General features: G+C 39.2%; 1 protein-coding gene across 2 annotated transcripts in view; it reads right to left on the bottom strand.

Moving 5' to 3' along the window:
• Sparcl1 (SPARC-like 1 (hevin)) overlaps positions 1-22,792 on the bottom strand; it is a 39,028-nt gene extending 16,236 nt beyond the window's left edge. The window contains exons 1-5 of one of the 2 annotated variants that reach the window (XM_013029845.1): positions 22,456-22,792; positions 4,913-4,977; positions 3,574-3,723; positions 1,931-2,881; positions 418-490 (exon numbers count right to left, since the gene is read on the bottom strand). In XM_013029845.1, coding sequence (XP_012885299.1) covers positions 418-490; positions 1,931-2,881; positions 3,574-3,723; positions 4,913-4,966 — 1,228 coding nt within the window. In that variant the 5' untranslated portion in view covers positions 4,967-4,977; positions 22,456-22,792. The remainder of the gene's footprint in view (positions 1-417; positions 491-1,930; positions 2,882-3,573; positions 3,724-4,912; positions 4,978-22,455) is intronic. The other variant, XM_013029846.1, reaches the window with a different exon arrangement.
• Positions 22,793-23,360: the final 568 nt, after the last annotated feature.

Below are 23,360 nucleotides of genomic sequence, written 5' to 3'. Positions count from 1 at the left end.
AATACACTGAACCATAGTTTATCAAATATGCCCAAGAAATATCCATTTCTGGGTTATTTTGGGGGGGAGAGGGAGGCCTGGAGAGAAGGACATTTGTGTCACAAAGGGAGGGAAAAGTGGAGCACCAGTGGCTCACTCCTTTAATCCTAGCTAGTGAGGAGTTTGAGATGTGAGGATCATGGTTTGAAGCCAACCCGGCTGGGCAGGAAAGTCCCTGAGATTCTTACCTCCAATTAATCAACAGAAAGCCAGATATTGAGACGTGGCTCAAGTGGTAGAGCTAACCTTGAGCGAATGCTAATGCATAGTGCCCAGGCCCTCAGTTGAAGCACTAGTACCTGAAATTCCATTTCTTCGCTGATACAATTACAGACAGCTGCTTAGCTGTCATCATCAGTAAGCTTAGCGCCTACTCACCAGCATTGTGCAGCCTTGAATTGTCTTCACTTGACGGTTCATCGTCATGTGATGAGCTCTCAGCTTTCTTAACCTTTAAAATAACAAGAGCAAAAGTTAGGTTCTATTCAGAGAACCATTACTTGGTTTATATTCCCACAGTACATGCCTTCACAGTTCTTTAAGTGCAAATATTGTCAAACCTCACTCAGGAAATGAGCTGCAACTGTGGAGGGAGACAGTAAGTGTGGGTGGACAGCACCCTTTATAGTCTCGACCATCTGCATCCAGTGTTGGAGCCCAGCGGATTACTCACTATGAGTAACCATCTCTGCTTTGGCCTTGGGAATATATTAATGGTGTGGTAACATCTTGCTATAGTTAGATTAGGACAGAGATGCATTAGTAATCTCCATGAGGTTGATCAAGCTTTTTTAGGTTTAAAAAAATAACCCCAAAACTCCTTTCTTAGAGGCAGCAGAGTTCTCAATGTTTGAGATGACTTGTTTACCCAAAACCATGTCAATTCCTCCTTAAAGGTAATTCCTTTCAATTAACTGTGAGTCAAACCCAAGGTTTCATTCAGAGCAGCTCAAATAAAGAAGGTGTTTTTGGTCTAAATATGAATATGGACAGAAAAGTAAATAATTCTACAGGCTGAAGATCACCTGAAATGTGAAGTCCTAAATTCTCCAAAAATCTGTGTGCTTATATGACACTACAGGCTGAAAATTCCCATCTGATCTCATGTTCAAAGTGCAAACATTGAGAGTATTCTATCAATACTAGTACCTGAGTATGTATAATAGGAAATGCAAGTGGATTTTATGTTTAGACAAATTATATTTATATATGCACATATTCCAAAATAGAAAAAGAACATGAAATTTGAAACACTTCTCATTCCAATCATTTCAGATAAGGGATACTGAGTTTAGTATTGCGCTGATAGAAATACATACAGGATAACTAGTATATGTCTGAGTCAAGCAGAAAAGGTCAGATAAGTTGATCTGAGGGAAATGAACCCTAAGATATGTATTCAAATGCATTTTTCTTTCATGTGATTGTTTCTAACACATTTATAAGATGATTTCTTTGTTGCTTTGTATGTCCCTCCCCCACAGCATAACCCCTGCTTTCACTGTATTTGATGTGGGTATAATTTGTGGAGGGGAAGGGAAAAAATCGTTTAAATAGGGTTACAGGTGGACCCATTGCAATAATGAGATGTACGAGTCATTATGTAGAAAACGAACTTTACAACTTTGGTGTGGGGTGGGGGAGTAGGATTGGGTGGGGGGGCAGGGAAGGATGGGAAGGGATGGGAAGGGGAAACAAAGGAGGAGGCTACAATGCTTGATAAGAAATGTACTCAGTATCTTGACCATGTAATTGTAACCCCTCTGTACAGTATTTTCACAATTAAAAAAAAGAAAGAAATACATACAGGAGCCAGAGAGCACAGAGAAAACTCACTACTCTATCTTGATAACTAACATGATTAGACAAATACTGATATAAATAATCTCACCTCTTGGTAGCCTCCAGTCTCACTGGTATCTACATTCTCATCCTCCTGGGATCTTTCCTGCTCATGCTTGAGGTAAGATGAAATGGGTTGACCTTTTTCAGCCTCTAAACTGTCTTCACTCGGCATCAAGTAGTCATCACTTTCACCATGCTTAGGATCATCATTCTCTCGATCACTTTCAGCTCCATGACTTTTGGACAGAACATCACCATCATCAGTCGATTCTGTGGGAGCAGTTTTTATATCTATGTCCTCCTGGTTGTCAGTAATTTCAAGGTCAGTTTTTCCTTCTTCACTTTGCTTACTGCTGTGCAATATATGGTCCTCATCCATCTCTGCATTAGAGTTCTCTCCTTGATCTTGGTGACTCTGCTCTGATTCATCTTGCATCTCACTTGCTTGTGTTGGTGGATTGGAGTCTTCCAAAAGAGCATCAGGTTGGTCATTATCTTCCTCCTGCTTCCTGTTAGAATGTTCATTGGAAACTTCTTTTTCATTTTCTTGGTCATCATTGAGGACACCATCTTCCTCTGGCTCTTTTTCTCCTTCTTCTCCATCTCCATTGGGAATATTTGGATTTTGCTCTTGGTTTCCTTCATCGATTAGGTCTTCGCTATGTGAACTGTTCTTGTTCAACTCAAATAACTCATTTATAGGTTGTTCTTCATTTTCCTCTCCTTTTGCAGTGTTTTCTTGGTGAGATTCCACATTGGAACTGAAAGCAGCAGCTGAGGAGTCAGTGTTCTCTGGGAAGTGTTTCTTTGGAGTCTCACTCAAATCTTCTTTCGAGTCTAAGGTCCCTTCAGTTGGGGAGTATTCCAGATTCACACTTACATCACCATCACTGTCCTCTTGGTCCTTCAACCCTAACTCTTGGCTGTCGGTCTTGTCCTGTTCTACAGATTGATCAGGGTTTTCCTCTTCTGATCTTTGTATTGAAGATTTTTCAGCCTTAAAAAGAACAAAAGTTTGTTCTTGAAACAAATGACAATGCAATCATATTTACAATTCGTAAGCAAACATTAAAAACTCATCTTTCTTTTTCTTTAAGCATTACTATGTAAATGTGATCACAAGTAAATGCGTGATTGTGTGACTTTGTAAATATATTTGTGACTCTGTAAATGTGAATATATAATTGGATTTGTAGCCAAAGATTCAACCTGAATTTGAGTTTTATAAATTTAAACAACTACATAACAAGCCACTGGTGGCTCATGCCTGTGATCCTCGCTATTCAAGAGGCTGTCTCAAAGCTAGCCTGGACAGGAAAGGCCATGAGATGCTTGTCTTCAATTAACCACCAAAAATCCAGAGGTGGAGGTATGGCTTAAGTGTGAGAGTGCCAGCTTAGAGTGAAAAAGCTAAAGAACAGTGCCCAATCCCTAAATTCAAGCCCCAGTACCAGCAGAAAAACAAAGAAGCAAGCAATCCCCCCAATTATATAGCAATTATATAACCATATTATATGTGTGTATATATGGTTACATTAGCTCCTAAATTTTGTATAGTTAAGAGAGTTATGTGATGATAAACATATTTAAAGAAATTAAACAGAAACAAATAGGGTAATCTCTTTGATGAGGCCTTGATATTGAGTTCTTTGGAGAAAGAAGAAATCATATTTAATGCCATGGTATTATCTTTACCTTATGGTTGGGAGTGCTTTCTGTGGCTGCTCCAGCTTCCTTCTCTGCAGCTTCAACCTCGGCAATGGGGATTGCAGTGTTGTCGGGAGTCACCAATATTTCAGCAGTTGGTTTGGAATAGTCAGATAAAAACCTTGCAGTTGTCTGAAAAAATTAAAAAATATGTGTGTTTTTCATAACTAGACACCAATTTAAAAATTGCTAGTTGCTCTTGTTATTATTCATAGCAGTATGTTTTATTCATAATATCAATAAAAAGATATTGTCTAGAATTTCTGAAGATACAGACAAATGTCAATAGTATTATGTAAAATGAAATAAAAAATCAAATTGTGTTTTAGTTTGTGTGGCTCTTATCTCCATTTAACCACCGAAGAGGAAGTAAAGTTGTGGCTTAAGTGGTAGAATGCTAGCCATGGACACAAAAAGCTCAGGGACAGGGCCCAGGCCTTGAGTTCAAGCCCCAGGATTGGCACACGCACGTGCACGTGTGCGCAGGCACACACACACACACACTAAAAAGTACAAATACATTTTTTTATTCCAGTCCTGGGGCTTGAACTCAGGACCTGAGAGCTATTCCTCAAGGCTAGCACTCTGCCACTTGAGCCACAGATTCACTTCAAGCTTTTTCTGAGTAATTTATTGAAGATAAGAGCCTCAGGGATTTTCAGTATGGACTGGCTTTGAACCACAATCCTCAGATTTCATCCTCTAGAATAGCTATGATTACAGGCATGAGCCATCAGCTCCTGGCAAGAATATGTGTGGTTTTTTGTTTTTGTTTTTGTTGGTTGTGGGGCTTGAACTCTGGGCCTAGGTACTCTTCAGCTCAAGGTTAGTGCTCTACAACTTGAGCCACAGTACTACTTCTGGTTTTCTGAGTGGTTTATTGGAGATAAGAATTTCACAGACTTTCCTGCCCGGGATGGTTTTGAACCATCCTCTGATCTCAGCCTTGTGAGTTGCTAGGATTACACACCTGAGCCTGTAAAACAAACAGCCTGCACCCTGCTGTTTGTTTTGTTTGTTTGTTTGTTTTTGTTTTTTGGTCCTGGGGCTTGAACTCAGAGCCAGGGCACTCACTGAACTTTTTCCTTAAGGTTAGCGCTTTACTGCTTTGAACCACAGCTTCCACTACCGGGTGGTTAATTAGATTTAAGAGTCTTGTAGACTTTCCCTTCTTGGGCTGGCTTTGAGCCACAATCCTCAGATTTCAGCCTCCTGAATAGTTAGGCATAAGCCACTGGTGCCCAGTTTCTTCTTCTTTTTTCTTTTAATGGAAAGGTCCTAAACTAAAGAAGGAGATATGAAGAAAGAGAACAGAAGTTACCGGGATTGCAGCTGTAGTTCCCAAGATATAGAGGAAAATCAGAACAGTCTTCATGCTTTCTAGACCTGTGAATCAAGAAGATAATTTCAGTGATGGGAACAATTTCCTTAGGAGAGAGTAAGTGGTAATCTTAGTAAATATTGAGTTTGATATTGTCCTTGGAATTTAGAAGTGGTCATTGTCTTAGTGAACTAACATCTGAAAAGGAAGATAAATGACACTTCTTACCTTATTTTGTCCTTGTGAAAATTGCTTCTTCATGTTTTGGCCTTCCCAAAGAAAGCATTAAAATTCTTGGCGTCCTGGAAACATTCTAGCTTCAGCTAGAATTATAACTGCTCATAACCTTGAGCAAGTCACTTACCTCTTCTTAGGGACAGTTTTCTCATGTGAGCTGTGGCTTGAGTGGTAGAGAGCTACTCATGGACACAAAGCTCAGGGACAGCACCCAAGTCTTGAGTTCAAACCCCAGAACTGGCGCGTGCACACACACACACACTAAAGAGTAACTAATATGTCTTTTTTTTTTATTCCAGTGATTCGCAGTGAAGGGGGTGATTTAGATGATCTTCTAGCTATAACGTTTTAGGAATATGGACATGGAAATAATCTATGAATTTCATGAACCTCCAAATGCTATCATCTTTTACCTTCACTATGTTCTCTAAAATATATTCTATGACTATTGTATCAAAATCTAATATGTTATATCCAAAATTAAATGTGTGGAGTAAATACATAGGATCTACTCTTTGTGTTATTGATGATAATTTAAAATATTTTATTCTCTTGGTGAATGCCAATTGTAAAGTATCAGTGAAAAATGCAGTTTCTCTCCTGTTTTCCAAAAGGTAACAAACATTCAAAATGGTGTGAAGATTTAATTAAGAAGCTGCAACTTCTGTGAATCCCTATTTTCTTTGCTAGAATTCCGTGTGTGTGTGTGTGTGTGTGTGTGTGTGTACATGCACGCGCATGCCTACGTGTACTGGGGCTTGACTCTCGGGCCTTAGCTTTCCCTCAGCTTTTTTGCTCTAGACTTCTGTTCTACTAGTAAGTAATCAGAGCCAATGCAGGAACTAAGCCACAGCTCCATTTCTGTTTGTTTGTTTGTTTTTTGCTGATTAATTGGAGAAAAGAGTTTCAAATTTTTGTCTGCCTAGGCAATCTCTGAACTGTAATTCTCAGGTCTCAGCTTCCTGAGTAGCTAGGATTACAGGTGTGAGCCACTGACACCTCATCAGATTCTTTGTTCTTTAAGAAAAAGAGGCAGAAAGCATAACTTTATGATCATATTAAGTCAGTGCCCCAGGAATATAGATTCATTGATAGGAGTTTAATGTGCCTTCCTTACATTTTTATGGTGCTTTGGGTAGTGCTTTACCATTTAGTACTTTCCAAACTTCATCTACGGAATAGGAACAAAATTTCCTGTTTGCCAAAGGTTGCCATTGATCTGAGAAGATCAATTGGATAGTATGATTCATGATACCATGAAATCATTTTCTTTGCCCTACCTACTGTCACTCAACATTATTATTAATACAGTCATTATTATTAGCATTATGTTTGACATAGGGCAACAAATATGTCTTAAATGTAACATAAAGAGAAAGAACTTTACTTTTTCTCCTTCTTCTGGCCACACCTTTTCCCCTAGGTAGTTTCAAGCTGCTCTAGTTCCAAAATATCTTTGCTCTTGGTTCATTCATTAAAAATAAGCTTGCATTGCACCTATAACCAGACTTATGGAAATGTAACCTCTTTGTGTACAACTACTGAATAATAATTTGAAAAAAGAAAAAAAAAAGCAAACTTGCTTGTCTTAAATTCTACATATTTATCTTGTAGTTTCTTCACACATACTTAGGAGATAGTCCTAGACTGGTGATTCTCTACTTTCAGGTAAAAAGTATTTGTTTTAACTCAAAGAAGTTACTAGAACGCTGAGAATCCTGACAACCATTCCACAGCTGCAGAGTTGCCTAGCTATTCAGGAGGCTAAGATCTGAGGATCACAGTTCAAAGCCAGCAAAGGCAAGAAAGTCCATGAGACTCTTATTGTCAATAAACTACTCAGAAAAAGCTAGAAGTGTTGCTGTGGCTCAAGTGGTAGAGCACTACCTTTGAGCAAAAGAAGAAGCACAGGGACAGAGCCCAGGCCCTGTGTTTAAGCTCCAGCAATAACAACAACAACAGCAACAACAACAACAAACAACTGAGTTTGTCTTATAGCACTAGCTGAATAGTTGTACACAATGCAACTATTCACCTACTGTTGAGGGCCCATTGTTTCCTGCATGGGCTCTGATTGTTTATTGTGTCTCAGCCTGGTAGAATTTTTTCAGGAATCTCCTATTTATTTCCATTCTTGAAATTGAAAACAGAATTTGAAGCCAGTATAGCACATCATTTAGAATGATTAAAGTAGGAAACTGCCCCAGCTTTCAATTATTAGGGGGATACCTGTATTGAATTTCTCTTTATCTTTTATTGTCTCTAAGTAGTTGTACAAAGGGGTTACAGTTCAACATGTCTATTGATGAGCACAATGCATCTTGATCAATGTCCTTCCATTGTTCTCCTTCCCAACGCTACTCATCCTCTCAATTTTCCTAGTTTATGACTGCATTCTCCCCCTCCTCTCTTCATTCATCTATCTCCCTCCCTTTGACTCCTCCCCACATACCTCAAGAATACCAGATTCCTGGTATTCATTTTGTTATACTATAAGTTAGTTGTTCAAAGGAGTGACATCATTGGAATTCTCCTCTGCATATACCATACTACAGTTAATATGTTTGTGTATAGATCATATGACCCTATATATGTTTACACATATTTATAAATTATATCTAACTTCCAATATGAGAGAAGACATATGTCCTGTCTCTCTGGGCCTGGCTTACATAATATTTCTCCAGGCCCATCTATTTCTTTGCAAATGATAAAATATCATTCTTTGTGATGGATCAGTAAAATTAATTTCTAATGAGAGAAACTTGTAGGACAATCTACTATCCAGAACTTCTATTATGCTCTACTTTTTTCTTTAGATAAAATCACTGGTCACTTCATTTTGTCTAGCTAACTGTAGGTGCCACACATTTACTAAAATAATTTCAAGGTCTTCAGATTCTTATTTGAAAGACTGAGCAAATGTGTTGATTTGCATAAACAGGACAAAGTAGAGAACTTTGCTGGGAAATGAATGATATTTTGAAAATAACTGTCATACTAAAGAGTCTGGGAGGTTCAATTTGCTGATGCTTGCAAAGTACTTTGAAAATGAGAAAGAACCATGATGTCCTTGCTTGGTACCATTCATTCTTGGATAAGTAAAAAGTTCGTTTTTATTTTGAGATGTTCCTGTTTGGTGTGCTGTCTTTACAAAATGCAGATTGCTATTTTGCAGACGGAATAAATAAAACCAAATGAAAATTTAGCAATGAGAAAAACTTTCAGAAATGATTATAAGACTTACATATGCAGCATTGATGTGACATTAGATAAAAGTTCTCTCTCTAAATGTGCAAGGTCTCAGTGGTAGATCTGAATTCCTTTAATCAGCTAAGAGACTTTGGTCAAGACACAGGATTTTTTTAATGTACAAAAAGGGCAAATATTAATGCCTTTCTGACTTATTTTCTATGGTTGGCTGGACTCTCAAATGGGATTACCTAATCATCTTGTAACATCACCAACTATAAAAATGAAGTGAAAAATGTTAACATTTCTTGAAACACTAAGAAAACAGCTCATTAATAATTCACATTTTAAGTCATTTTGTTACTTAATGTCTTTACATTTATCTTTCTTTCCTTCTTTCATACCAGTGTGTATTTCCATGAGTCAAAAGAGGCTGAAGATGTGGAGTAGTTGAGGAACTTCCAGGAAGTCCTTATCTTTCCTAGAACAGGGTGTCTTGTAACTAAACTTCCAGAAGAACTTCAGTTGAAACTAAAACATGACAGGCTGCATTGGGTAAGACCATGCTAGGATAAGTCAGCATTTGGAACTTCAAATGCCTAGCGTTCTTCTATTGGCTAGCCAATGTGCCATTCAAACAAATTTGCTGTGGCAGGAATGGGTCTCCCACTAAGAACCAAACTCTCAATAGATGTCAACTCAGTTCTAACTCACATTGGGTAACTGCCTTAAGAGAATTTCTTTCATTTCTGATTTAATATATTTAAATGTTGTGGCTGTTGATTTTTTCTATTCTCCTCACGGAGACATGGAGTCTTGGTCTCCTTGCCTTAAATCTGAAATGTCCTTGGTGATTTACTCGACAAGTGATTGAGCAAGAGTGATGTTCTTAGACTTCTGAGGCCAGACCATAGGGGCCTTGGAGTTTTTATCTGGATCTCTTAGAATACTTATTTTGGGAAACTTGAGCCAGTGGCAAGAGAGTGACATGCCACTGAAAATATCATTTTATAGTCCTAAACCATTGCAGCTTTCTATATGTCATTGAAAAGATACAGGACCTGTGAGTGGAGCCATCTAGGACACTCCAGACTAGTTCATCTCACTGCTGAGTACCCTGAGTCTCCTGCCCAAACTCTCCATATACAAAATCTTGAGTCAACCTTCTTTTCTTTCTTATTTCTGGTTGGCACTGCCATGCAGAATTATGAGTTGACCTTGGATAAAGGTCACAAATGGGACAGCACTAAATTGCAGCAATTTGGGCTCCTGTCACTGTGACATTCCTCATTGGCCCTTGACATTAGATTAATAAATAAGAAAAAAAGACACCAAATGACCTAGACCATTGTAAAACTTCCACTAAGCCATCAACTTAAAAAATCTTCAAGCAGTATAGAATGGCAATTCTTTAAATTTTATGTGACACTAGATAATTAGGATAAATAGTATTTTATATGAAGTAGCACTCATATAGAATCACTTACAAGCACCCAACTATTATTTTATTGGAAAAGCCTTGACTTTACTAGTAGCTAATAGTACACACCAGGTCAGTACTGTGGAAAGTATATTAGCTATGAGTGTTTCACTTGCGACCACACCCCTACTTCATGGCAAAAATCCATCCAAAGAGAACTTCCTGAACATTTCACTTCTCCAATGACACAAGTTTTGCCACTGCACCTAGCCTAGTCTTGGCAATCAAAGTACACCTTATTGTGTGGCTTTTCAGGGGCATTCCCAGAGATCTCTTCCTTGCTCAGAAGAAATGTGCATGTTCTCCCTTTTCCATGACATGTAATTAAGAGATTACCATAATTATATTTGGGGAATCCCAAAGGCTTCTCATAGGCAAGACTGTAAAATGACCACCTTTTCACACCCCTTCATCATTCCTTTCAGAGCTCCTCTTTTATTATACCATTCACTAATCTCATTGTGTTTTTCCAAAATCCCTGCAGGTCATTTTCTGGTTTTTCTTTCAGCTTTTGTCTCCAGAGAGCCTCCATTGCTCCTTGCACCACAGTAGAGTTGACAAAAGTATTTTATCCATATGAATGATTCGTTCTCAAGTCCTGTGACGGTATCTGTCCTTCAACTGCCTCTTTTTCTTTGAATGTAGGACTTCTAATATTTACAGTTAGGAATCTTCTCCCAGTAATTTTGCATAATCTTTGGGGTACAGTTATCTGAGTATGGCCAAAATGGATATGCTGTATCACAGCACAAATTAGTTCAGACTTCAGGGTCCTTACATTGGCTTCATACCAAGTCCTGTATATGAACATGATCTTCACACACACACACACACACACACTACACCTATCTATCTATCTACTCCTGGGTTACAAACACTATATTCATCCTCTCAGAATGGCTGAACTGAAGGCCTGTGGCATTTGTGATACTTCAGGATTTAATATTCAAATAATTTTCTCCCTGTTGTTAATAGCCTGGCAATTCCCCTTCAGAAGGCTAGTCCCTAGAATTATCCCATAGATTAATGCTGCTCTTTTTCTGCCACCCCTGAATACCAAGTTCTTGCTTCTTCTCTGCTTGCTTTTATTTGCATTTCTCTTCATAGTTAAACTTTACCAGTATAAATTCAGCTTATTGGGACTCAGTGGAAATTGTGTCTCCTGTGTTAACACAGTAATTCAGTTGTTAAGTTCTGCTAGCTGGGAGAGAGCAATTTCAAGGGCTTTCATCTCTGTCAATGGACAAGAATTGTTCATTTGGGGGAGTTCTTCTCTTCCAGGATTTAAGAAAAAACAGCAATTAATACCTAAAAACAGTTCCAAGTAGCCTCATTCTCATGGTATTAGAGCCCTCTGGGGAATAAATAATGGTGTGTTTTCAGGAGCTTTTAGTTCTTGTCTGAACAACAAATGAAAGCACTCCGTCCTAACACAGGTCCCTCCCTTTAAAATTTGGCACCTGGTACAACAGTACCTTGGTGAGGGCCAGCACTTTTGACAGGGGAAATAATTGTTTGCCCAGTGCTATAGCATTATTCATTACCTGCCTTCTGTGAAAGAAGTAGAGACAATACATTCTAGTGGAATGGTGGTCAGAGTTAGGAAAGTTGTTTGAAAATAGGGTAATAAAGCTATAGCTCATTTATGGCTTTAGAGAGAAAGTTCTAAGAAGATTCCTTCAAACAAGAAAAAGGCACAATTGGTCCATAATGGTGAAGGCTATTCATTCTTCCTCTCCTTCTCTGGAAAGAGATTTATCACCCCTGGATATTTAGACATCTTCCAGTTTCTCATCCGCATTCTCTCTCCATTTTTCCATGCAATCCTTCTGGGTTCAGAATGATTTGTGTTAACGAATTGTGTTAACAAGTTGTTTTTAGCCAGTAGGGAGACTTGGCAAGAGATTTAGGGAACAGAGGAGGATATGGCTGGCCAATCACTTTCCAATCATTCTCTTCCTTTAACTGTTCCAGCCATTCATTTCACACATCCTCTGGGTGAACTTCTCATAAAGAATTTCTTGTCTGGGTTCATAAAATCTCTCTTCTCTTCTGTACAAGCTTAGCTCTTTCTAACTTGTCTTTCAACCTCATATGTTTTTTTACATGCCTTTATTACATTCTCTCCAAGTTCCCAAACTTGAGTTCTTCTCTTCTATTGATTGAGTCTTTACTGGGTTGTTGACCTACACAACCCTTGATTCAAAATTTAGGATTTATTGGCTTGAATATCTTCACATCTTCTGTCAATAAAGTTACTTCCTATTGCCAAGATGCCCTCATTTAAGTTTTTCTAGTGCTATCTGAACTGGTACATTTTGTTTACTATGTGTGTGTGTGTGTGTGTGTGTGTGTGTGTGTGTGTGTGTGTACATGCACACATGCCAGAATTGGGGCTTGAACTCAAGGCCTCATGCTCTTTTTCCTCAAGGCTTGTGCTTTACCACTTGAGCCACACCTTTACTTTCAGATATTTTTTGGGTTAGCTGGAAGTAAGAGTCTCTTAGATTTGTTCAGGCTAAGTTCAAATGTAGATCCTTGGATCTCAGCCTCCTGAGTACTAAGATTGTAGGTGTGAACCACCAATATCTATCCTGTTTAGTACTATTCTTTTCCCTTCTATTTCAGCCTTTTTTTAAACAAAAGGAACTCCAACTTACTAGCTCAGTCTAACAACGTTTTACACATTGCTTTCAAATCTGATTTTAGTTGGTTAGTCCTAAAACTTAGGAAAATTTATCTTCATCAGAAGTAGACCAATTAGCTGAGTTGAAACAAAGTTGTATTTTAGATGCATTACATTGTATACAAAATGTACATACCAGGAACTGGACTACAGACTGGAAGAGCTATTAGCCCTGTTATGAAGATAATAGAAAGCAGAGAGGCAAGGCAGCCACCCTGTTATCACCACAGTCTCAGATCTAACTGCCACCACTATTCAAACACATTGGTTTTGAAAAAGAGAGAGAAAGAAAGAAAGCAGCAAAGAACCACTCATAATGTAGACCTGGTGGGCTTTTTGTGTGCTACTCTGTAGGAAGAAAAGAAATAACTCACTCCTTTAAAATTTAACATGGCATTCTAACTTCAATAAGAAAATTAAAAAAATGTGGAGGCAACAGATGTTGGCTCAGAATTTGCTTTGTCTAAGGGATCTTTGGAAACATTGCCCAAACTCTTGGCATCAGATAAAAAATTAGTTTTCTTTATATGAGGAAAGGGTAGTAATAGACTATGGTCATTGTTCTTAGCAAGGTAGGCCAAGGTCACTGCAACCTTCCTGCAGAGCTGCCCCAGAAAGAACAGACATTCCCAGCTTGAAGCCCCTTTGTTTAGCTTTTTTTAAAAATTTTATTTTTATTAAAAGGATTGGATTTCACTATGGGAGAGGTTTTAATTGGATTTCGCCATGAAAGAAAATAGTAATTAGATTTCTCAGCAACTCCGAAAGCTGTTTCTGGAAAAACACAGAAAGGAGTCTGAATATCTTTCTTCAGCTGGAACTACAGTGTAGCCACACCTGCAGATGTAGGCTTGATAGGCACAGTGGAATGGGCCAGGCATGGGTCAGCTGCCTCACATCTGATGGGGAAAATGCAGCTTTGGCCTTTAAAGAACAAGTGTGTGGTCCTCTAGCTGCAGGGTGGGAGGGAGGCTGTGTGTGTAATAGCTAAGAATTATTTGACATTGTATTTGGCGGGATATAGAACATTCCTCTGAAGGAAGCCATCAAATTCATCTTTAGCTCTTTCTTCTGAAATAACTATCTCCTAAGACATACACCTCTATCTAGACCGAATAGTGAACTTTTCAAACAACCATTATTGGTCCTGTGGTTCATTCTGAAGTAAGGGAAAGACTAGGTCTTAGTAAGTCACCTTGTTTCCACACCCATCCTGGCACCTATCCAGGAGATGGAGGCTGTCCAACCAGCTTCCAAGGCCTAGAGGTGAGACAAGCCATCTTTTGAACCACAGATATACCATGTTGTTTATAACCAAAGAGGATAGATAATTGCATGGTATTGTTTAGCCCCAGGGAAATCCCACCTCCCATCTCAGGTGATGGGCTTGCCTGAATTCTGGGAGGCAGGGGCTAGGGCTTGGACAATAGGTTACTGGACCTGTCAGTTTTGGGTCATAAACTCTCAAGCTCCCTGTGACCCTACCCCCCTGATCTGACCCTATTTAGGTCCAAACCAGCTCAGATATCATTATGCTATGCCATAAGTCTCTGTGTTGGTGTCCTCTATCTCCTGTCTTCTGGCTTTTCTCTGGTCATCATGGTGTCTCACTCCGTAGGAGCTAGTCTGGTTTGTTGGTATTGTTTCTTTACTTTGTCTTTCCTTTCTGGCTCTCATGGCTCAGTCTTTTCTGACAGTGTTAAGTATATTCACAGGGTGCAGATCTTTGGACCAGGAGTCCATCTGCAGGCCACCAGGGCTCTAATAAAGACTCCATATTCAACCTCTCAAAATGTGGCTTTTCTGTTTTTGCTATATGACAAATCTGTGCTCTGTTCTGTAATTACATTCATTTCCACTGGCACAGTATTTTCTAGAAATCTGAAAGTTCAGGTGAGGAGAGAGGCATGGTTTTGCATTGGCTTGCTTTTCCTATATCTTTTAGAATAGGAATTGATTTTATTAGTTTAGAAAATTAATTTAAATTAAGAAAAATGTGTGGATTATTCTGAACCTACTGGTCTAAGTAAGTTGTGAATTATTCATTCTTCCTACAGATCAACTGTGTTAGTTCTCCATTATTGTCACAAAGTACCTGAGATAATAAACTTAGAAATGAGAAAAAGAGAAAAAAATGTATTTCTGAAGTTCTGCAGAGTGTTTTCCCACTTAAACCTACTTCATATAGCCACCTGCCTTCCCTGAACACCAACTGTTCCCTCCTTTCTCTTATCATCCTCCACTCTCATTTTGCGGCTCATTCACAGGCAGCATAACCAGTGAACTGGGGTGCCAACTCAGTCATCCCTACCTCCAAAATGATTCCTCATTTCTATTGGCCAACGGTTGATGGAAATTTTAGTGCTGGGTAGTTTTGCTTTGAATCTTTGTAATGAAAAGTTTCTGCCTGTTGTCCTAAGTGCCTCATGTAGCTGGAGCATCTAGCTGCTGGCTACTTCAATCGCAGCTGCAGCTAAAATCCTGAGTCTCTGGCTTCAGAGATTTTTGTTTTTCAAGGCAGATGGTGACTACTTGGTCTATTTAATCTCTCTTTGCCTAAAGTTAAATAACCTGAGAAGAATGTACCAAATGGAAAAAAGGAAAGGTTTGCCTTTACTGATTTTTCTGTTCTTTTGTTTTTCGCTTTCTGATTGCCATTTTACATCCTGGACTATGTACATGCACCCTTCCAAATAAGGCCAGGTATGTTCTGTTGAGTTTGAATGTAGGTTGCTATTTTTAGTAGTTAAAACTGTGGGAAACTTGCCTTTTGGGGAAAGGTAGTAAACAAAAACCAGACTCAAACAGAACATTCTCCTTGTCTTTACATGAGGCTCAGGCCTTGTTTTCAGAGAGCAAACCCCTTGGTCCTGTTTTGGATGCTGAATGCATGTTGTTACCTGATCTTCAGGTAACACTGATGCTTAAGGGCTTAAGAGTAATAAAGAGTCTCTGGGGTGAGCACTATGGTTTGACATTAAAGTCATCTGAAGGATGAAAACAAAACACTTCTATTTTGAGTTCTCTGCTGAGTCACCACCTGACATCAAGGTGGCCCTGATCTCACAGTACACATGACACAATTACACTCAGTGATGCAGGTTTTTCTGGACCTTGACATTCACCTGCCATTACCTTCCTAACTGAACTTATCCTGTGTGTATCCATATGGTCATGCCCATCGGGGCTCTGAGTCCAGCTAGAATTTCATAGAGATATTAAGATACATTCCACCCAAATCAAGCAGAGTACCTTTGTTTAATACTTGGAAAAGAGAGGTTTTGGGGGTTCTTGCTGTCAGAGGGTTCCTGCTCCACGGTCTTTGCACAAGGTGCCCAGGCTCTTGGGATTTGGAAGCTAGTCACTCCTCCCAATCACCCAGCTCCAGAGTGAACCTGCACTTAGCATTTAGATCAGCAGAAGCCATCACAGACCTTGCAGGGAGGCCAGGCTCCTTACATATATTCTTAGAACAAATGTGTTTTGCCACATGCTTCTCATTTCAGAATATAACTGTATGCAATGTATGTGCAAATACAGTGCACTTTCCACTTCCCTCCCAATCATGATGTATAAAAAGAGGGACTGGCTGGATATTCCAAGGCTGCTGCAACCTCTCATATTCAAGACTACTATCTCAGCTTCTTCATTTGGGGCAGCAAAGTGTCATTCAGAAAACAATCTGAAATGATCTCAAGCAATGCTTGTTTTCGTTCTTCAGAAGGTCAGCTTGACAGAAGAGAGGAGAAAGCAGACTTAGTCATTATCCTTGAGGTATGACTTCACTAGTGAAGTGTTAGAATTATGCTGTTTTAGAAAACCACACTTGCAGATCCATGTGGTTTTTACATAAGCCCTTTAAAGAGCACTGGAAGAAGCAATATGGTAAGCAATTAAAATGTAGCACGTATCACCATGGAGTGACGTCTTGTGCCTGGGATAATTTGCAGCATCAGCCGATTTTTTAAAAAGGTGATCTACAAGTGACCTACAGAAGAATTGATGATATATTCAGTATTTGATAATTACAGAGTGGATCCAGTGCACAGACACTGAAGTTTTAATGAAACTTTCCTGAAGGCAGGAATGTAAAGTCCCTTTTATACATATAAAATATTCAAAATGGAACAAATTTTGAAGATAAAATAGATTAAATCTCCTAAATAAATGTTGGAATACACTGTCCATTTATACATTTAAGTTGCCACAAATCTTTTCGTTAGAAAAATAAAGATGGCTTTGTATGCAAGGTCATCTTATACTTGGGCACCTGCCTTTTCAGTAATGCAGTGATTTGATTAATGGCTCTCTTCCCCAGGACAAGGACACCAGAGTTTTGCAGGGCACTGCCTTTGTCTGGTTTGGCTCCTTGTTACATCTCTGATGCTGCACAGGATGTAGGAGAACGGAAACATCAGTTGTTTAAGGCACCACATAAAAGGATTGCTTATTTACTCAACTGTGTGACCTAGAAAACCCTGAAGAAACTAAAGGGAAGACTTCATTTAAAAAACGTTGTGTGTGTGTGTGTGTGTGTGTGTGTGTGTGTGTGTGTGTGTGCCACAACTGGTACTTGAACTTGGAGCCAGGTTGCTTTCCCTTAGGTTTTTCTCTCAAGGCTGTGGCTGTTTGAGCCACACCTCTACTTCTGGCTTTTTGGTGGTTTATTGGTGATGATGAGTCTCATGGACTTTCCTGCTAGAGCTGACCTTGATTCTCCATCCTCAAACCTCAGGCTCCTGAGTAAGCTAGCATTGCAGGTATAAGTCACTGGCACCTATCTTAAAAAGCATTTCCAGACAGAGAGGTTGTTCTAGTATTAATCAAGACGATTACAGTTTTCTTTACTCATAGAAAATATTTTAAAAATTCAGAATTATGTCTTTTCTTCACAAATTCAGTTTCACGTTTATGCCAGCATATTTTGGAGGCCACTGTTCTACAATTTACTCGCAGGAAATTTGATTCAAAAAGTCTATTCTTATCAGTGAAAAAATAAATTACAACTATTCCTTACTAAGCATCCATGTAAATTATGTTAATTAATCCTACAATGGTCATATGGATGAGCTCTTATTCCCATTCAGGAGAAATGGGATATTTTGAGATAGCATTCAGTGTTTACCATGAGTTGGATACTACAGTAAGTGTCTTAATACACTATTTTGGTAAATTCTCATGACTGCTTTTTGACTATTATTGTGTCTATTTCACAGATGAAAAGAAAGAGACATAGAGAGGATAAGATTTAAAAAGCAGTAGTTGAGAAGTAGGGGCAGGAGGATTTCAAGTCTAGGTCAGCTTGGGCTACATAGAGAGTTCAAGGCCAGTAACCTTGTCAAAAGAAGAAGAAGAAGGAAGAGGAGGAAGAGGAAGAGGAGGAAGGGGAGGAAGAAGAGAAGGGGGAGGAGGGGGAGGAGGAGGAGGGGGAGGAAGAGGGAAGAAGGGAGGGAAAGGAGGAGAAGGAGAAGGAAGAAGAGGGATAAAAATGACAGAGAGAGTGGCTGGGAAGATGGCTCAGTGGTGGAGTGCTTGGCTTGCATGCATGAGACCCTGGGTTCGATTCCTCAGCACCACATAAGCAGAAAAAGCCGGAAGTGGGGCTGATGCTCAAGTGGTAGAGTGCTAGCCTTGAGCTGAAGAGCTTTCAGGTCCCACGACCGACCCCCCCCCCAAAAAAAAATGACAGAGAGAGATACAGGCCCAAGTGGCTCAGGCCTATAAACCTAGCTACCAAGATAGCTGAGATCTGAGGATTGGGAATTAAAGCCATCCTGGGCGGGGAAAGTCCTTGAGATTTTTATCTCCAATTAACCACCTAAAAATCCAGAAGTGGAGCTGTGGCTCAAAGTGGTAAAGCTCTAGTCTTGAGCATAAAAGCTTAGGGACAGTGTGCAGGCCCTGAGTTCAAGCCCCACAACCGACAACAAACTAAACTAAACCGAAAGGACTGGGAGAAAATAAGTGTCAAGATTCAAGTGGAGACTTCCCCAAAGAACAGCACATGAAGGTGGGAGGGGGTGGTGGGAACTTGGGAAAAAAATGGCTTGTGGAGTGTGAAATGTGCGATGTCAAGAGAGACCATTTCCATCTGAGAGACCATTTTTGCTGTCTGAGTTTTTTTTCCTCCCTGGAACCTCACAGCAGACCAGCCAGCTTTCTTGTTCATTTTCTTAATACCTCCTGTTCACTGAATCTTTAAAGGAAACATTTAGCTACTGCAACCACTGTGTATAAGTTGGTTGCATAATAGGAAGGCAACATGCCAGGACTGGCATCTTCATTTCCAAAGAAGGCTTTTTAAAGCCCACTAAGAGCTGTTCACACAGTGGGTCATGACTTGGGAGTTCCTCTATGCCCTTTCATTGCTATGGTAACGAGGAGCTGCTGCTTCCCACAGCCAGGAAAAGCAGCTGACAGCTCAATGCTAGAGACCTAAGAAGAGAGGGTGACAAGAAACAAAACCAAACCAAAAAAAAAAATTAAACAAGAAACCCCTTTCTTTTTGAATGTCAGGGAGAGAAGAAGAAGAAAATACTCCCAGGGCAAGTCAAAAGCCCTATTCTTGCCTTTAGAAAAGATCTGAAAGGAAAAATGTTGGGGGCCTTCCCCTCTGTCCAAGTAGGGCAATAAAGCAGGACGGACTGCAAAGCGGTCTGTCTCCTGACTTAGCCTAAGGCAGGCTGCAACAGAAATTGCTCCTTGGTTTCACTTGACTGGGCCATTAAGCAGCTGCCAATTGGTGAAGCAGAAAGACTCACAGTAACAAATAGCTCATGTTGGGGTCCCCCAGGGGGAATGTCAGATGTCTTTCCATGTCTTTGAATTGAAAAAAAAAAGACAACTCAAAGAATATGTTCTTTTTAATCTCCAACCTTGCAACTAGAAACACCATCTTAGATGCAGTATGGATACCCCACTGTTATGTAAGATTTCTTATGAATAAAATCCACTAAAATTCCCATGTGTTAAGTGTTCTGTCAGGTCCTATACTTGGTGGTTAGTAAATATTGCATTTGGTTTTTCATTAAAATGATGATTAATCATTGTAAGAGGTGTTTTAAATCTGCCTTTTGTCTTTTCTTGAGAAACATTGACAGCTTACTCTGATACTTGGAAGAGGATAAAGGCTAGACATTCTAGAGTTTTCCATTTTGTATCCATGTCTTTTGCCCCAAGCCATCCTCTCCTACAGTCACTTGTAGTCATCCTGGAATCCAGGAAATACCAGCTCACCTAGCCATGCAATCCTGAGCTCACCTGAGCAATCCTGAGATAACCAACTGCCAGACCACCAGAAGCCATCTCTGAGTCTGCCTGTGACTTAGAACTGTAGTAACTATGCATACTTTCTCCCTGTCTGCCCCCAGTTCTCTCTATTTAACCTAAGACAAAAGTTTGAGCCTCTGAAAATAGCTGATGATGGCAAAACTTGTCTTCCCATGGCTGCTGCATAATAAATCACCTTTCTTTGCCCTTCACCTAGATGTTTCTTTATTTGGCATATGGGGGCAAGCGCTGGACTTATATCTGGAGCTCCTGGAGATTGAGCAAAGGGTCAAAAACTACAGTTTCGCTGTTTTGCTGACTACTTGGGTAAATGAGTACAAGCAAGTATGAAGTAGATGCTTACCCTGTAGAAGGTAGAGTCAGGGGTCCTGCCTAGGTGTATGAGGCTCAGAAGTCCATGTTCTTCTTCTGTGCTGACTCAGAGCTATGTGATGAGTAGAATGTTTACAAGGAAGAAATAAGGGAATCCCTTTCTCCACTGTTTTTTCAACAGTAACTCTAATTAGGCCAATACTTTTATATTTGCTCTGATCAATGGATTAATTTGTATATACCAAGCATTGTTGCTTTCCTCACTAGATTTTCGCATCAAGTTTCTTCAGCATCTAATTTTGCATTCCTAGTTCACAAATGAAGAGACAGAGGCACAAAAAGGTAAAGTTATTTGTCCTAAATCTTGGTGTTATTTAGTGGAAAAGTCTATATATAAACCAAGTCTGTGTGTTCAAGTATCATAAGCCAAATCTACACAGTCATATATAACCAGAGCCCATGGTCTTACTGAAATTATTAGACTAGCTTCCTACCTAGGGAGAAGTTTTGGTTAGGACCACACACTCTGTTTTCCAGAGCTCAGTTTTTTGATGCTAATGAAAGCCATGCTGGTTTATCTTCTGCCAAAGCCAGAAGATGCCTCTGTGAGACATGTAAGAATCATACTCTGGCCTAGCTAGATAGTATCTCTCAGGCAGCTAGACCTATCAGGGAAATTCTCTTGAATTTAAGGGGGCCCCTTTTCCACAAAGCCAGGAGAACTTCCTGAACTGAAAAGTGATAAGAAAGTGATAAAAGTAAAGCACACCCCAAGCTTTAATAAAAGTTGTTTATGTCCTACTTGATTGAAAAATGTTCCCAACATGTGCTAAAAATACCAACATTTCAGTATTGCTACAAGTCAACTGAGTAAAAATAACACTTAAGAGGAAATGAAATGAAGAATATTTGGGGCTTATCCGGATACATCACTACACACTTCATTTCTGGCATCACTATTTATTATTTTTGCTTAGTTGATGCATGAGATGGTGTCAGGAAAAGCTACTGGAGATTAAATCCCAAAAGGAGAAGGAAAATAATCTCCAGCATTCTAATTGCTCAATGGCTGCACTAAAATTCTCTGAAAGAAAAAAGACATGATCCACAAATGATGCATACCTATTCTTTTCCAAAATGCAGAAGGCAATGCGAGTTAACTGAATGTTAAAACAGATGAAATAGATTTCTCTGTTTAGATAGATCTTATTGGGTGGAAAGAAATAGAATTTTAATCTTCCTTAACTATCGTATCTTTTAAGAAAAAAGCCACAGCCATAATCATGTAGATCCAAGTAAGCTGTCAGCTAAAGAAGGTGGTATATAAGAGAAAGGGGAGAATAAAAAGAAAGATTTTACTGAGTTAGATTGAGTGAACATTTCTATTCAGAATGCTGAGACTCATGGCCAGGAAGCAGATACAATAGCAAGGTGACATATTTAGCCTCTGCAGAAGGAAGGCAGTGAAATCAAAATAGCCCTGCAGTACCTCTTGCTGCAGTGTTTGTGCAGTATTGATCTGTAGTTGAAAGCATGGTTTCTACAGGGTGACCTTTAATGTCTGGAGGAATGAGTAAGCATCAGTGGCATTTACTGGTGCATTGTAGAAGACAGAGACAGCATCTTATAACACAAGAGCTATCAGAATGTCTTTAGCTCTTTAATTCTCCTTCCTTCATTTGGCTTTTTCTAAATAAGACAGCATCTGAAATTAGAGAAATATTATGCCCATGTGTAGTGCAGATCTTAACAAATGACAGGAGGCATGAAAATATTCATTATAAAGCAATACAAAGAGGATCGGCAAGGGATAACAACACACAAAAAATGACCCAATAAGAATATATGATTAGAGGAGTTTTCCTATCTTAGAAAAGCAAAATATTATAATTCTACAATGTTTTTAGGTACAGATTGTGCTGGTGACTGAATAACTAGATAATTTAAATATGGAATACAAATTATTTCAGTTTAAAAATTATTTATTTTAGAACACAATTTTCCCTATGGTTTATTTCATGTTTAGTAAAATATATTTACAAAAGATATTTAAGCTTCACTACGGTCTTAATGCTACTCGGGCTAACAACTATTTTTTTTTATCTTTGCTCTTGGTCCTTATAAAACCATCATTTGCTAGAGTTTGCAATTTAATCTTGTAGGGAAAAGGAAAACATAGATATAGATGGTAAAATTTCCTATTCAGGATCGTTTCTATACATCATATATAGAATATTTTTAATGAATGGCTTTGTATTACTTAAGCAAACATATTAAACAGTTAGATCATAACACAACCATTTTAACAAAAGCAATTAGTAATGCAGTAAATATATTGAAATTTACCTTCAGATAGGTGGCTGGACCCAGAGTTCTAGTAGAAAACTGAAGTTGAAGTTCAATCCCCTCTTTGCTTCCAGCAGGAAATAAAAGTTTGACAAATACCCAAGAGAAACTCTTTCAACCCCTTCTCTCGTTTAGCTCTGCTTTCTCTGCTCAGAAACACATTCTAGTCTATTGGAGTTGAAATTCTGCTGCTCTGTCAACTAGTCCGGGTCTGAAGTGACAGATGAGAATTTGGAGGCTGGCAGCAAGGGAGTGTTTCAGACTGTCATCAGTTTGGTTGCAGATTCCTGGATCTCTGTAGCAGGCTGGCCTCTTCTGAGGGCAAGATGAGCTTTGCAGGCAGTGCAAGCCCAGAGGGAAAAAGCAAGTCTGCTGGCGCGCATGGAGTTAACAGCCCCCACCTCCCCCCCACCCCAGCTCCTGTTCTCACAGGCTCATAACTTGGCCAGAATATAAGCACTTGGCTCTTTGTGCTTGCTTTTTCTTTTTTTTTTTTTCCAAACAGCTCTGAAAGATTTTTATAAGCAATATTTCTTGGTGGGGGGAGAATTTTATTTTAAGATTTTGAAAAGAAACTTCATGTCAGTGTTTCTTCCTAAGAACAAGCGAGGCATAGGGGTTAAAGAAGAAAAGAAAAATTGTAGCATATAACATTTTTTCCATGGCTTGATTGCATGGATGATGACATGAATGCAGTCTGAATGTTAATAGCAGGCCACTTCAGCAACTGTGACATTTTTTTAAGTGAGCTTTGGGAATTTAGATTTATCTGAACCATTGCTCCTGGTATTATAGCTCACTGGTATGCTGATTCAGAGATGTGGCAATTATAGAATCCTTTATCCCTGCTTCCTACTCTAATCCTGTGCTTGTAAGGTTTGTTCTCTAGGAAGGTGTCTGCCAGC

This window comes from Dipodomys ordii, unplaced genomic scaffold, assembly GCF_000151885.1.
Source record: "Dipodomys ordii isolate 6190 unplaced genomic scaffold, Dord_2.0 Scaffold123, whole genome shotgun sequence".
Taxonomy (NCBI): domain Eukaryota; kingdom Metazoa; phylum Chordata; class Mammalia; order Rodentia; family Heteromyidae; genus Dipodomys; species Dipodomys ordii.
The sequence above is the reverse complement of the archived record's forward strand: the minus strand, read 5'-3'. Positions and strand labels throughout refer to the sequence as shown.